General features: G+C 43.4%; 1 protein-coding gene across 22 annotated transcripts in view; it reads left to right on the forward strand.

Moving 5' to 3' along the window:
* iqsec1a (IQ motif and Sec7 domain ArfGEF 1a) overlaps positions 1–16637 on the forward strand; it is a 187335-nt gene that overhangs the window by 144179 nt on the left and 26519 nt on the right. For 14 of the 22 annotated variants that reach the window (XM_021615546.3, XM_021615553.3, XM_090184224.1 and 11 more), the window contains one exon: positions 15016–15268. In XM_021615546.3, coding sequence (XP_021471221.3) covers positions 15016–15268 — 253 coding nt within the window. Of the gene's footprint in view, positions 1–3839; positions 4296–7619; positions 7917–13924; positions 14075–15015; positions 15269–16637 lie in introns of those variants that run through there. The other 8 variants (XM_090184218.1, XM_090184225.1, XM_090184221.1 and 5 more) reach the window with 4 other exon arrangements.

The following is a 16637-nucleotide window of genomic DNA, read 5'->3' on the forward strand; positions in this document are numbered from 1 at the left end:
GAAGAGGTGCCCGACTAAGGCTGTTGTTACATTCCAATCAAAGAATGGGAATTTGTCCTGGTCTTCATCCCCACATGAGAGGAGAGGTCGGCTGAAAATGTTACCAGAATGACCCCAGGGCCAACGAGATACGACATATCCAGAGTTGATGACATAAAATCCTGCTTCGAACTGTTCCTGACAAGAGTCGATCGAAACTATAGTGATAAACATGACCAACTTGAGGGGAGACGCGTTTACAAAGACAACTTGAAGGGGCTAGACCAGACACGTCCAAGTAGACGTGGGTCTCTTGTTTTTGGCTGGTGTGTCCAGATCCAGAAACTAATCTACCACCAGTTTATGGGATGCAGAGTCTAGTTGGGCAATTCTCCGTGCTACTATGTCACTCCAGACATTTCACGTAATGGGTGATTCGCATCAACACTATGTTTCATCTGAGTATTTGTTATTGTCAAAATAGTCCATACATGATGCTTTTTTGTACTCCAAAACGAGTTGTATGAGCTCAGGTCAATGAGACCTACAGGCCATAAATAGCAAATAGAAGTTCAAAACTTAAGAACTTAAGTTGATAAAAAGATCTAACACTATTAGCTGATAATATACTGTATGTATTATTATGGATTCATAATCAGCTATAATGGGGTGGTCATTTTGGACCGGTAACACAGAATGAATTAACATGAAACGAACACAACAGGAGGGTTAATTGATGCAAGCTAATTGTTGTTTTGCTGCAGTGAGAGACGGAAGGAAGAAAAGCAGCCCATATATTTAGCTTACTTTCACGTATACAGTATACTGTCTCCATTCTTTGGTGCTATACAACATGACAGACAAATCCCCCCCTATTCTAAACTTAGAGAGCTCAGGCATTACTAACGGATATAGAGACACGTTCTTCAGTCGACATCACTAGTCGATGTCTGATGATCTTTGATGGTTCCTTGAGGATCCCAGAGGCAACACATCTGTTCCAGCTTTGCTGCCAGACAGAATTTGATCTGATGAGCAATGCCTCATATCCTTTCATTACTGTCAGTCCAGCCCATTTATACATTTGTTTCCAGCTCCCTGTTCGACACAGGAATCCCCCCCCCCCCCCCCCCCCAGTTTTAATGGTAAAACTGTGTTAGTTTTTACTTTTAACGAGTTGCTTACAATTCACTCCAAATATCCCGGCCCCCTACTTCTCTGTTAAACCACTGCAGTATCAAACAATGACATCGCCAAGCTAATTGCTTCCAGACCGGGCCGAGAGCCCGACTTTTCGTTTTCTTTTCCATTTCTGGTGCAGCGCTTACCGGCTTTGGCTTGCAAAAGCAGATATGATAAATGGTGCATGACATCATGTAGACAGCGTTGCACAGCACAACTCTTTCATATACAATAAAAAAATAAAACTCTTGTAAGTGGGTCTCCAGGAAACTAGCTATCGCTTCAATGGAAAAACACTTGAGGTCTTAGGAATCTGCAGTACTGTAGCAGATGCCCGTTTTCCATTTTCATTCATATTTTCTTGCTAGACTGAAATATGGAAATGTCTGTGAAGCTAAAACTTATATGCCATGCAGTGGAGATGTCCCCGATCTACTATGGCTCTTGCCGAGGCAAGGAAAAGGGGACAGGAGAGGGCGATGGAGTATGAGCTGAAATGCAGGGAGGCCATGTGCAGTGAGTTGGGGGAAATAGGGGTTTTTATGAGCAAAGAAAGGGCCTCCTGTTGGAATTCCCAACCATGACATCATTCCCATGGAAAGAACCGTGCAGACGCTTGGATAGGGCAGAGGGGATATAGAAGGTTTTCCACACATACTGTATACAGAGAGAGAACGAGAGCGAGATGGAGGATGTAGATACAGAGGGTGTGTTCAGTGTTTAAAGAAATCCAGACTTTTCTTGTACCCAAGTTTAACGGTGCTAGGATGTGTGTTTGGCTTAGTGTATTTAGTGAGAGAGTTAAGATTGCTGTGGGGAAAAATACCCTTTTGTCATCAGAAAACAGGATTTTTTTTTTTTTTTTTTTTCTAAACTAGAAATAATAGAGGTCCAAAGAATCGATTGTTGATCTCTAGCCAAATACTGAGAAAATCCTGATCTCCAGGTTACTTGGTGACAGACATCACAAGCTTTTCTTCAAACCGTACGTCTTCCTTACACAGATACAATTAGCCTGTACTTGCGTGTAAAATCGACCATAAGAAAAGTGATATTCTCCAGACCTTGTAATCATTGCAAACGAATCGAGGTGCCCTTTGATTACACAGCTGCATATCTCAACACTGTACCAGACTGTAATGAAATCCTCCACTCATATCTATTCAGGTCTTGTTTCGAAACAAATGTCAGCAGGGATAGAGTTTATTCATTCATCCCTTGTGATGAAACAACAAAGCTTTGACTGCTGTCGCAGCCCACGGGGCTTTGATAATATTCAGGACTCATCGGGGCTCATTTGAAATTGCTGGTGAACGCTAAGATGCTCTCCCCTCAGGTTTCCTAACGCATCTGAATTGCAAAATAATGAGCATTTAAATTTGATTGAAGGACGTTTTAAGATGTTGCGGGTTTTCGAGACCGTTTGTCTCCTTGGCGTGGGTGTTTTTGTTTACTGTCGGCCGGAACTAAACGGGACTTCACTAAACAGTGGAAAGACTGCGTGACAGGTGATTCCTGTAAGTCGAGTCGAGTCTCTGCTGCTGTGCAATGTGTCAACAGCTGTACAGCAGCACTAGGGTCTGGGTCTCAGTCATCTCCATCTGAAATAGATCCTCAGTCAGTCTGCCTTCCTCCTGCTGCAGCGGCACAGACGTCAAATAAGAGGCCCAGGGTCCAGGCTTGTAATTAGAGGACATCACCACCTTCCTCCTGAGAGAAGCGCGTCAGAGATTGGTGTCCCCAGTAAACCTGACCCATCTGGGAACCATTCTTCCTAGTTTTCCAGGAACCTTTTGTCATTACCCCCCCCCCCCCCACAGTTTGGCCTAGTCCCCCCATGTGCCCCAACCCGTTCTCTCAGAGGGGTAATTGTTCTCTGGCCCTCTCCAGTCAATCCTAAAGAGACTAGAGCGCACAGCACCTCGAACAGGTAATGGTATTGCTGCAGCTCATGTCTGACTGACACACTTGGTTAACTAAGCCATTATGGTGCAATGGGAGACATTCTATGTGCTGCTCCATTATCTTACATCCATGATAGAGCATGAGAGAACTGAATACAGACGTTACAAAGAATGCCGAAGAGACATCTTATAAAACAGGAAGATGAAAAGAATAGGGGATGAGAGAGGGTTGAAGACAAAAATAGAGAAATAAAGAGGGGTGTAGATACAGAAAGGCTAGGGGACTGTACACTAGCTCTTATGTCCTATGGGATTGCAGTTAGGATTGCATTAGGGATGTATAGAGAGAGGGGAGGGCTGCTAAATTCATACTAAGAAAGCCCTCTCTCCCTCTTTTCCCTCTTGTTGTATATATCCCAACATTCTGCTGGACTCTGAAAGGCTCTATTAATAGAGGTGCTTCCACTGCTTGCTCTCTCTCTGTGTCGGCCAGCTCCTCTCTTCCCACTTACATTCCTCCACTGGGCTGACTGTGGACTAACTTCTTTCACTTCTCTCTCTACCATCTCTCTCCCTTTCTCTCTACCATCTCTCCCTACTTCAGCCCTACTCTCTCTGCCCCTTGCTCATTCCCCCTATTCGCCCATCCTCTCTCCCTCCATCCCAGCCTCTTTCAAGTTTTTTAATTTTTTTCACTCCCTCAGATAGCATGACTGAATGACTTCTATCCTCCTTGGTCCCAGGGTAATATGTATTTTCCCCTTATGCCATTAGCGTGCTGCCGGAGGAATTCCATCCCCTTTTCTCTGCCTAGCTACAGAGCACACCCCCTTCCCTGCTCCCGCCCCCCTCCATACTGCTAACAGGCCAGTGAAAACAGCCCACACAGGGAGGGAGAGAGAGGGAGAGGGGGAGACAGAGAGTGCGAGCTCCATCAGTGGCTATACTGACTGCCACTTAGCAGTCCCTGCTAGCCACCTGCCTGCCATACATCCATAGGGAGCTGTCTTGGGAAGGCCAAGCAATGGGAATATTTGCTGCTAACGTGAAGCTACACCCAGAGAGCTAAGCGATGGGACTGTGTCCATCTGAGAGGGATCCGTAGGCAGTAATGGGGACTGGTAGAGTGGGCTGGTAATGCCTTGTCTTGCGACTGCTAGCCAACATGTGGTGTTTGCACTGTAACTCCGAGAAGACCCAGTCCTTACTGGAGCTGGAGCTGGACAGCTGGTAAGGCAGGGTGGTATGGTGGGTGGGTGTACTGTCTGAGCTGTTCGTCTGTACACTTTGTCACTGGGTAAGGTTATCATGACTTGCAATAGGGGGAAATGCTTCATAAACAGAAGTGTGTGTGTGTGTGTGTGTGTGTGTGTGTGTGTGTGTGTACAACAATCTCTGTATGCATGCTCTGATATGTATATGACATGAACAGAGTGCTATTCTAGTGACGTGCATAGCATATCCACATTACATGAGCCAAGGTAGATATCTTACAGTAGTGATGGCAGGGTCACGCTAATGAATTCTGTGCTCCCACTTAATGGAATTGCATGCAGATGATGTCGGGGTGTGCCGTTTTGATATCTGCTCTTCTTTTATCAAAACAGACCACTCTCACTTGGCGTCTTTGCATACCTGAATAGAATAATGATAGCTTTACTGAATGTGTTACAGCAATACTGCTACAGTATAGTGCCAGTGCAACTGACATGCATGTGCACTGTATGTCTGTCCATCCTCATGTGTCGAGGATCATTCCATTGCTGTCCTGTAATGGCTGGATCGTCAAGGGCAGGTGCTGAGTGTGGCGCGGCGGATCATTTAATTATTAATTACTGAGAGAATGACAGCCTGGCTGGTTAGCCACTAGAGAGGCACATGACAACTGTCAGGCTCAGGTTCAGACAGAAGCCAGCCAGCACCAGGTCTGACTGGGCCTGTGTGTTGGTGGGGTAAGGACTGGACTGTAGCAGCCTATATGGGCAGTGCTTTGTGGATGACTGCCAGAGTGACTGAGTGAGTGGTCTGTGGGTGACACGCCACCGGCGAGCCAAGTCGACACTCTTTCAAAAAGGGTCTCTTGTTTTTTACTGCATTCCTGCTGTGCCTGTTAATATTGGACTGTTGGTTTAATACAGAGTGGATTTCTTAATAATATGAATAATGTGCTTCATTAATCAACACCATAATCAGTGAATCAATCAGGTGAGAGTCATTGGTGCGGAAGGCTGGACTTATTCACTTACAATGGAAAGTAATGCTTCACAGTGATGAAGGAATGGGGCTCGCATGACTAATATATATGATTGTACCACCCACCACCGTATGTGCCTGTACACAGTCATTTGTATAATAGCACCATGTGACGTTAATACCAAGTGCCTATTTGGCAGAGGTGGGTTAGCAACACTGATGGACATGGGTGACCATCGCAAGGGAAGGTACTTAAATTTTTTTTTAAATACTCATTTTTATTGAGTTGGGTTATTTTACCTCAACGTTGAGAGAGCTAGCACACAAGTGTTTTGCTGCTTCTTTTATACCTGCTGTAAACTGTGTAGGTGACGAATGCAATTGGAATTGATTTTTTTCCATCACAGTAGTATTAGTATCTCTGTGCAGTACATTTGTGGATGGTTGGGGATGACTGCATTGAACCTGTCATAGCCATTAATAACAGTGGCTCAAACCAACATTTCATCTGACTTTTGCGGAGCTTGATATAGGTCAAAGTGGCAGTGGGAGGCTTAGACATACAGTAAGCTCCACAGTGATGATTCCAGGCTAAAACAATTTACAGTAGAAGCATGATTCATTGCTAGACAATGGCAAAATAGGCGTTGCAACAGAATTGCGGTGTGGGTATCAATGTTTCTGCAGGCCAGATGAGACCGTTTGACCCAGAGACTACGTGGGACTGGTGTTCTGTCTAGACAGTCGTTCCTTGCTCCTGAGACTGTGTGCCAACTTTCCTGCTAGCACAACCACTGAGACTGAATTAGTTAACAGTAGTTTAAAATTGAGAAGTCAAAATTACAGGAGTTTGTAATCACGACTGTGATGACGTCGACTACATAACGTCTACAGGAAACTCCTAATGATCCGGCACAGCTAGCCAGTTTCCAACTGTACTACACTGTAAATTCCAATCTGCTTCTGTATACTAGCTCTCCTTTGTGAGTTATTTAATAAAGATCCACTAACATGATTCTTGGACCTGAAAGGAGTGTTGTTCAGACAGCATTGTTTTGTTTTCTTCTTCCTAACACTGCGCTTGCACTACATTAGATGGTTGCTGTGTTGTCTGCTTGAACTTTGACCTCCGAAACATTTCTACACATCTGCGTCTTTGTCGACCACTGTTTGCATATTTATGAGCTCTCTGAGTTACTGGCAGGCGGTAGAGAGAGAAAACATCTGTTTTTTTTGTGTTTGGAGAACATGTGCTGGTGGCCTACTGGAGAGGATTCACTCCTTGTGGTGTTAGGGTGATGGGTGTGGGTTAGGGACTGTAATGCCACATTAAGTTAATAATTGATTCAACTGACTTATGGTGAGATTTGTTTTCCCTCATTGTTTCTTTTAGAGGACCAAAGGCTAAATGAGAAAGGGAGTGACATTCTGCCATACAGCAAGCTAAACATATTTCACAGTTGATGAGAAAACGCAGACTGTCACACATGAATGAAGGAAAAAGGTGTGTGTGGACGTGTTTAACTATACAAGAATAGTAAACTAACAAACATTTGACCAACTGGGGACACTTTGTTAGTCCCCAGTGGGGTCTCCCCACAGGGCTATTTCTAGGGGGTTTATAAGGTTAGAATTTGGATTAGGGGTTAAAGTTTAAGGTTAGATGTTGTGCTTAAAGTTAGGTTCAGGGCTGGGTTTAGGGTTAGGGAAAATAGGGTTTTGAATGGGAATCAATTGTGTTGAAAGGGTGAGTGCTACACTGGAACTCCTCTTGCGGCAAAACCCCAGAACCTCCGCGGATGGGACTCCTCTTTTCCAGGATGGCGGTGATTCTTCTCCCTCTGGACTGTGTGACGGAATACGCTGAGGCCTATGTATGTTTACCAGGAGGGGAGGGAGAGAGGGAAGACCCACCTCTGGGCCCCCAACTGAAAATCCCTACCAGCTGAGTTGACACACTCCTCCAGTCCTTCCAGACCAGGCAGCGAGCGAGGAGGCTTTATGTCTGGCAGGAGGATCTTAGACCACCATTGCTGCTTCTAGTTTGCTAATATCCTAAAAGACAAGTCAAACTTTATTTAAAGTGGTGGGGAAAGCAATTTGAATCTCTTTTTTTGGGGGGGGTGGTGTTTCTTATATTACTTTATTCATTACCTTGCCACTGGTTTACCTTTCTTTTTGGTGATTTGTTAATCCCCATTGTATCTGATTGGCTGAGAAGGACAGTGGGATTTGTAGTCATAACTCAAATAACCAAGTGGAGTCTGTAGATGTGTTGTTCCTTAAAAGCTCTCCTGGGGCGACGTCATCTGAAGCCCTGCTTTCTCCTCTCCTCCTCTCACTCCCTTCTTTTCACCCTTCACTGCAAAATGAAACATCTGCTCACTAACACACTGCTGTTTCTTCCTTCCGTTTTTCTTCCCCCTTCCGGTTCTTTTCCCGCCGTCATGAACAACTGACCTGACAGAGGAGAAGTGAGGCTGGCCTTGAAGAGAACAGCAGGACATCCCTTGGAGTCTCTTTCTCTCGCCTTCTTTCTCTTCTTACTGACATTACACCATTTTGGTGGCTGAAGTGGGAGACATGAAAGCAGAGGGAGAATGGGTGATGGATGGAGCTGGAGAAGTGGAGAAGGAGAGGGTGAGGTAAAGAATGCTGGTGAGTGACTTCAGTATTCCATGGGAAGGGCCAGCTCAGTAGAGGAGAGGGAATCGTGCACTGTAAAGCAACCACGTCCACTTAGCTACTATCTTACATGGCCTGACACAATGAAGAACAAACCCACGAAAGCTCTTACACTAGCTTAAAGAAAACAGGTTCTAAATCTCTGTAGGAAAGATGATTTCACACAGGATCAGGAAAAATAAGACTTTGTTTATGTGAAAAACACAGCCAACATCATACAGCAAGAGGTTCACTACAACACGGTTCAGGGACTTTATGATCAAATGTATTTATGAAGCCCTTTCTACATCAGCAGCTGTCACAAAGTGCTTATACAGAAACCCACCCTAAAACCCCAAGCAGCAAGCAATTCAGATGTAAAAGCTATGTCTATTCGGTTCGGTGTAGTCGGTTATGCCAAATAAACCATCACTTCAAATATTCCCCTGAAATGAATATAAAGCATTGTTATCGCTGGTCTCTGGTGGTACTGTGGCAGCGTGCTAGGTGCGCTTGCCTCTCACTCCAGGGAAGGATGCATCGTCACGCAGTTTGCCATGACAGATGGTCGGGGACACTCGTCCCCGCGGCGATTATGCAAGAAGTGTGATTTCACTCTGTCACACTGGGTTTGTGTTGGTGCTGCACGCAGTAAATGGGCCTCTGTGTGTGTTGGTGCTGTAGCTAGCTGTCCGCAGATCTAAATGTTCCAGATACCATACACTATGTGTACATCTAATGTTCCAAGGGAGGCGGTTAGCATTCGCTTACTGTCAAGGTATGCCTTTGTGTAAACCCTCTGTGTCTCAACCCGAAAGAACAGGGAGTTGGCGAGAAAGGGGGTCTTAATGTCATCCACTTAAACTGTCACAGGAATGTGCTCTGATATAGTCTGTTGAAAAATTGGTGGGAAAGAAGTGGATGGAGTATAACTACGATTTATGTCTTACTGTATTTGTCTTGCTGTGACAATGAGTTAATTATACATTCAATTCAGTCAACTCCCAACATTTAGTTCAACTTGATAAAAGGTATAGCCTATTTATCCCCTAAGGGATATCCCCTAAGGGACAATTATTTTTGCTGGGCTTAAATTGTATATGCAGACAACGTATAACAACATGATACATACTATGGCTGACCGCATTTAGTCACCGGGTCAATTGTATGGTCGATAGGCTGTTGAACAACTGAGACTCGTTTTTTTCATGGTGCACAACACGCCTGTCTTATTCGCGCCTGTCTCAGTGGACTAATCCATTGCGGAGGCCACAGACAACTGAAATTATATATGGTTATATTATGTCGAAATAATTGTGTAACACTAATGAATCGAATATTTTGTAACAAATGCACTTTCTCCCGTGTTAAATGCGGTTCTGAAACATAATATTCAGTGGGCTGTAGAATTGGTGCCTTTCCCTATGTTTGCTATGTGCATAATAGCAAAGTTAACCAGCATATTAATGTGCATAATAGCAAAGTTAACCAGCATATTAGGATTGAATCAATGCGTGGGAGGCAGCAGCAGCAGAAATTAGGAAACAGCCCTTAGCCTAATTGTCTAAGAACATTGAAGAGAAACTTAATTATGTCTATTATCAATAGCGTAACTGTTAAATGTGCCTGACTTTTTATAAATCATCCATATATATTTACAGAAATAAGACAGATCTTTTTTCTGTTGCCTGTTTGAGTGTTTGTTTAATTGCCTACTAATTCCGTGAGCACCAAGCCTCGTGCAATGGCAAAATGTTTTTTTTGTCTTTACTATGCTGTAATAAAGGCTTTACAAAATGTTTTCGTTACAACGGACTGGTATTACTTATAATTTATTTAGTGTTTACACTGTTCCAAACAGGCAGAAAAATAATATTGTAATCTAACAGAACTTGTTTGTCACACATAATATGCACGCAGCTCTCGCTCCTATACCCTCCTTTTTCTTGATCTCCTTGTTTTTGTTATTACAATTATTATTATGGTCATCATTATAATAATAAGTCATGTCATTATCATTAGTAGGCTTTGTATAGCAGCCTTGTATAACCAACATCGAGCTGTAGGCCTAAGAGCGCATCCTGTTTAGTCTTTATACTGTAAAGACCTACTAACCTATATTTCAATATATATACTGTATATACTGTATCAATCATTCATTCGTTCATGCCATCACACAGCATACGAGACCTTAATGCTTTGAAATGCAATCAAGCATTTGTTTTGCAACTGTTTTTAGTCTGCTGTAATAAAGGCTTTATATATTTATTTTTTTCAGTTAGAACAGACTCTCTGGTCCACTTATTTAGTGTTTACACTGTTCCAAATGGTCAGAAAAAAATTATATTGTAATCTAACCGCAACTATTTGGCACACAATACTCACGCAACGCTTGCTCCCATACCCTCCTTTTTCTGGATCTCCAGTAGCTTCCACAACTAAGTCAAATGTCTTCCACAGTTCTGACTTCCCCTTTCCCTCCTGAACAACCAGTAAACATACGCCTGTTTCGAGTTTATTTTTCACTTCCTCTGCATCCATTTTGCTGTCACTTGTTAATGTGTTTGGAGTTTGTTATAACCAATTTATCGATGTGATTATGATCAGCTATAGGTCAGGCCCTACTGATCACATGCATGCATGCGATGCTTAGATGTTTCACGTAAAGAGAGCAAGGGTTGAGGCAACAAGGAATGTTTTTCCTAAACAAATTATTGATTTCGGTAACAGAACTTTTCAGTCAGAAACAAGTAAGTAAGAAATGGCTAAATTGATGTTGCAGCTTCAGCACGGACAGCGCAATAAACACTTGCTGTGCTGTGGTGCCTTTTCGCTGCAGTAGGGAAGAGAGCGAGTCAATGCTCTCACACAGGCACTCGCTGTCATTTTTTTAACACAGTGTGACCATCTGGCTCTTTTTTGAGTCATTTGTGTGTCTTAATTATTTAATCGAACAGTGTGCTTAAAGTATCAGACAAGCTCAGTACATACAGTGCCTTGCGAAAGTATTCGGACCCCTTGAACTTTGCGACATTTCAGGCTTCAAACATAAAGATATAAAACTGTATTTTTTTGTGAAGAATCAACAACAAGTGGGACACAATCATGAAGTGGAACGACATTTATTGGATATTTCAAACTTTTTTAACAAATCAAAAACTGAAAAATTGGGCGTGCAAAATTATTCAGCCCCTTTACTTTCAGTGCAGCAAACTCTCTCCAGAAGTTCAGTGAGGATCTCTGAATGATCCAATGTTGACCTAAATGACTAATGATGATAAATACAATCCACCTGTGTGTAATCAAGTCTCCGTATAAATGCACCTGCACTGTGATAGTCTCAGAGGTCCGTCAAAAGCGCAGAGAGCATCATGAAGAACAAGGAACACACCAGGCAGGTCCGAGATACTGTTGTGAAGAAGTTTAAAGCCGGATTTGGATACAAAAAGATTTCCCAAGCTTTAAACATCCCAATGAGCACTGTGCAAGCGATAATATTGAAATGGAAGGAGTATCAGACCAGTGCAAATCTACCAAGACCTGGCCGTCCCTCTAAACTTTCAGCTCATACAAGGAGAAGACTGATCAGAGATGCAGCCAAGAGGCCCATGATCACTCTGGATTAACTGCAGAGATCTACAGCTGAGGTGGGAGACTCTGTCCATAGGACAACAATCAGTCGTATATTGCACAAATCTGGCCTTTATGGAAGAGTGGCAAGAAGAAAGCCATTTCTTAAAGATATCCATAAAAAGTGTCGTTTAAAGTTTGCCACAAGCCACCTGGGAGACACACCAAACATGTGGAAGAAGGTGCTCTGGTCAGATGAAACCAAAATTGAACTTTTTGGCAACAATGCAAAACGTTACGTTTGGCGTAAAAGCAACACAGCTGAACACACCATCCCCACTGTCAAACATGGTGGTGGCAGCATCATGGTTTGTGCCTGCTTTTCTTCAGCAGGGACAGGGAAGATGGTTAAAATTGATGGGAAGATGGATGGAGCCAAATACAGGACCATTCTGGAAGAAAACCTGATGGAGTCTGCAAAAGACCTGAGACTGGGACGGAGATTTGTCTTCCAACAAGACAATGATCCAAAACATAAAGCAAAATCTACAATGGAATGGTTCAAAAATAAACATATCCAGGTGTTAGAATGGCCAAGTCAAAGTCCAGACCTGAATCCAATCGAGAATCTGTGGAAAGAACTGAAAACTGCTGTTCACAAATGCTCTCCATCCAACCTCACTGAGTTCGAGCTGTTTTGCAAGGAGGAATGGGAAAACATTTCAGTCTCTCGATGTGCAAAACTGATAGAGACATACCCCAAGCGACTTACAGCTGTAGTCGCAGCAAAAGGTGGCGCTACAAAGTATTAACTTAAGGGGGCTGAATAATTTTGCACGCCCAATTTTTCCGTTTTTGATGTGTTAAAAAAGTTTGAAATATCCAATAAATGTCATTCCACTTCATGATTGTGTCCCACTTGTTGTTGATTCTTCACAAAAAAATACAGTTTTATATCTTTATGTTTGAAGCCTGAAATGTGGCAAAAGTTCGCAAAGTTCAAGGGGGCCGAATACTTTTGCAAGGCACTGTATGTAGTTGATTTGATTCAAACAGGGTGCGTCTGTCTATGTATGGAAAAATAAGTTTAAACATTTCAACCAATCGATTGGTCAAAAGAACAGGACGACTCTTGGTCGCGCTATATTTTTTTGGGGGGGGGGCAGCCCTAATATATACATAACCGTCACTTTAAATTTCACTGCAGGACCCTAGTTTTTGCAGTAGTTTATCATTCTGTGTCTGTATTCAGCTAATTCCTCCACGTCCCAGGTGGCAGCCTGGCTGTCTGCTATAGAGCCACGTCCACCAACATGTTTACAGAAATCATACTTCGCTGTTTGGTTGAAAGGCAGTTGAATGTCTAAAACGAATACAAAGGCCTCACAAAGCACAATGTGTCCCTTTCAGAGGAGTTTTAAACTGATTGAGCTGCATTGAAGCTGGAGTGGCTTTGGCCGTTTCCTCGATGCCTTTCATGTGTTAACCCCTGTGACTCCTTATCTGTGGTATTCATACGTTAGTAGTGCTAGTGCCCATCTATAACTCAGAAGGCCCCTACATTTTAATCGGGCAGTTGGAGGGCCTATTTAACCTTTACTGTGGGTGTAAACATGGCGTCAGTATATATTTGGGATGCAGAAGGGTGTGTTGTGAATATTCAATACAGTTACTGTGGTTAGACTTTAGAAGTGACAACGTCCCACTATAAGGCTGGAAATACACCGTGGTCATGGTCAGGGGATTGACACTGTGGTCAGCTGTGACTCTGACATCTGTTTGTAGGTCACATGTTATAGGGAATCAACCTTGTTTGGTACTTTTGAGTGTGGTGTAAGATGAGTCAAATAGTTTGAATATCAATTTCTATTAACAATTGTACAGTATCACTATTTCTCATTTAGCATATAATGGAAATTGGAAAAGGCATTGCTAAACTATGACATCATTGCTAAAAGCCACACTGGCTGTAGTTTGTATTGCAACTTGAAGATGAATTTCCTTATTTGCAGTGCATATACAGAAACAAATCCTCCTGGCTCTAACTCGGTAGTTGGCAGTCTCCTGTATGAGGAGGGCAGTGGTTGTATGTACCTAAGAAAAAAGGGGTGTGTCAGGTGTACACTAACAGGTGAAGTCACTATTCACACCACAACACGTCCCGTGTTAAAGTGAAAGCTCCCATGACAAGAGTTAAGACAGGGAGTTATATGGTGAAGCCTCCCATACCCCCTTCCACGTTGACTCATTGAATCGATTTAAGTCGGTTCCAAATTATTGTTAACATTTGATATATTTACCTTGTCACCGTGCGCTCCAACTGGACTTTGGAATATATATTGGACTCACTTTAGTAGAAGTGAGGCTCCTATATGCCAAACATGATGTAACTGTCATTGGTCACTGGTTGAACTTTGAACTGCCTGGTGCAGACTGAGTTTCCTGGAGGAGCTGCTGTGAGTGTGTACTCAAATCTTCAACATGGTGGACAAGGCATGGAGGAAGAGTTGGCAGTTCATCGAGAACAGGATGTCTCTGCGTGTGAAGAAGCAGTCTTCTCCTACTGTTGAACGTAAGAGTGAGTGAGTACCCTCTCCTGTTTGACTATATGCTGGGTTGAAGGGTTGGGTTGCTCTGGTTAGTTTTGTTGATGCTCTACTTGGTTGATACTGCTGTGTGATTACGTCCTTATCAATATCCTGACTGCGTTGAATTTATTCATAGAGATTGGGTTGGTGACGTGTTAGAAAATGAATAGGGCTGTTAGTCATATTTCAAATAGTAATCAAGGCAAGACCCACTTGCATGCACTTTCAATCAGCGCAGTGTTGAGACGCTGATGTAGGCTGTGTCTAGGAATGATAGTATCAGCACTTCTGAGAAATGACTGCAGTATTTACCCGTGTGAGTCGTGTTATTGCTGAATGCTGCTCTACCACCAACTATTGGCTCGTTAATAAAGTTTCTAAACACACAGGAACACGGACTTCAACCCTCACTGTTTCCTTTGGCTGTTTTCATTTAGACATCCACAGCTTAGTTGGAATTCATGCCGTGGGTACTTGAGTCGTAGACATTTCCTGAACTTTTTCTGCAGCACAGTGTTTGAAGTAACATACACACTATGGAAGAATGACAGTGCCAAAAGACTACCGAATGGTCAATGTTAGTGGTGATTACTGTACTTAATAGGTTCTAGTGTAGTAATGGATGAGGTGCCTACTCAATGAGTGTCGGTATGGGATGACTATTGAGAGAGCAGTGGATGAGCACAGGCTATGAAAGCTTTGGGGGACTTTTTTCTCTCTCTGTATCATTGCAGTGTGGAGGGGGTTGAAATACTAACTGTATTTCTTGCTGTCTCATTGCCGTAGACTAACTGTGTATCGCTTTCTCTGTGTCATTGCAGTAGACTGACTGTGTATCTCTTTCTCTGTGTCATTGCAGTAGACTGACTGTGTATCTCTTTCTCTGTGTCATTGCAGTAGACTGACTGTGTATCTCTTTCTCTGTGCCATTGCAGTGTGGAGGGGGATGCGCGGCCCAGTGAGAGTGACGGTGGAGCAAGCTACAGGGGCCCAGTGATAAGCCCAGACCGCTTCGAGGGCCCCCTCTACGGCCACGGGGTACAGCCGGGCCCCCAGCGCCCCCCCCGCAGGCCCAAGCTCCAGCACTCGCAGTCCATTCTTCGCAAGCAGGCCGAGGAGGAGGCCATCAAGCGCTCCCGCTCGCTCTCCGAGGGCTATGAGCTCTCCGCTGACCTCCAGGACAAACAGGTATCGTACCACTGTTTCAGACCCACCCTATATATGTCCTATATACAGTGCCTTGCGAAAGTATTCGGCCCCCTGGAACTTTGCGACCTTTTGCCACATTTCAGGCTTCAAGCATAAAGATATAAAACTGTATTTGTTTGTGAAGAATCAACAACAAGTGGGACACAATCATGAAGTGGAACAACATTTATTGGATATTTCAAACTTTTTTAACAAATCAAAAACTGAAAAATTGGGCGTGCAAAATTATTCAGCCCCTTTACTTTCAGTGCAGCAAACTCTCTCCAGAAGTTCAGTGAGGATCTCTGAATGATCCAATGTTGACCTAAATGACTAATGATGATAAATACAATCCACCTGTGTGTAATCAAGTCTCCGTATAAATGCACCTGCACTGTGATAGTCTCAGAGGTCCGTTAAAAGCGCAGAGAGCATCATGAAGAACAAGGAACACACCAGGCAGGTCCGAGATACTGTTGTGAAGAAGTTTAAAGCCGGATTTGGATACAAAAAGATTTCCCAAGCTTTAAACATCCCAAGGAGCACTGTGCAAGCGATAATATTGAAATGGAAGGAGTATCAGACCACTGCAAATCTACCAAGACCTGGCCGTCCCTCTAAACTTTCAGCTCATACAAGGAGATGACTGATCAGAGATGCAGCCAAGAGGCCCATGATCACTCTGGATGAACTGCAGAGATCTACAGCTGAGGTGGGAGACTCTGTCCATAGGACAACAATCAGTCGTATATTGCACAAATCTGGCCTTTATGGAAGAGTGGCAAGAAGAAAGCCATTTCTTAAAGATATCCATAAAAAGTGTTGTTTAAAGTTTGCCACAAGCCACCTGGGAGACACACCAAACATGTGGAAGAAGGTGCTCTGGTCAGATGAAACCAAAATTGAACTTTTTGGCAACAATGCAAAACGTTACGTTTGGCGTAAAAGCAACACAGCTGAACACACCATCCCCACTGTCAAACATGGTGGTGGCAGCATCATGGTTTGTGCCTGCTTTTCTTCAGCAGGGACAGGGAAGATGGTTAAAATTGATGGGAAGATGGATGGAGCCAAATACAGGACCATTCTGGAAGAAAACCTGATGGAGTCTGCAAAAGACCTGAGACTGGGACGGAGATTTGTCTTCCAACAAGACAATGATCCAAAACATAAAGCAAAATCTACAATGGAATGGTTCAAAAATAAACATATCCAGGTGTTAGAATAGCCAAGTCAAAGTCCAGACCTGAATCCAATCGAGAATCTGTGGAAAGAACTGAAAACTGCTGTTCACAAATGCTCTCCATCCAACCTCACTGAGCTCGAGCTGTTTTGCAAGGAGGAATGGGAAAAGATTTCAGTCTCTCGA

This window comes from Oncorhynchus mykiss, chromosome 9, assembly GCF_057628025.1.
Source record: "Oncorhynchus mykiss isolate SJ-2025 chromosome 9, ASM5762802v1, whole genome shotgun sequence".
In the NCBI taxonomy this organism is placed as follows: domain Eukaryota; kingdom Metazoa; phylum Chordata; class Actinopteri; order Salmoniformes; family Salmonidae; genus Oncorhynchus; species Oncorhynchus mykiss.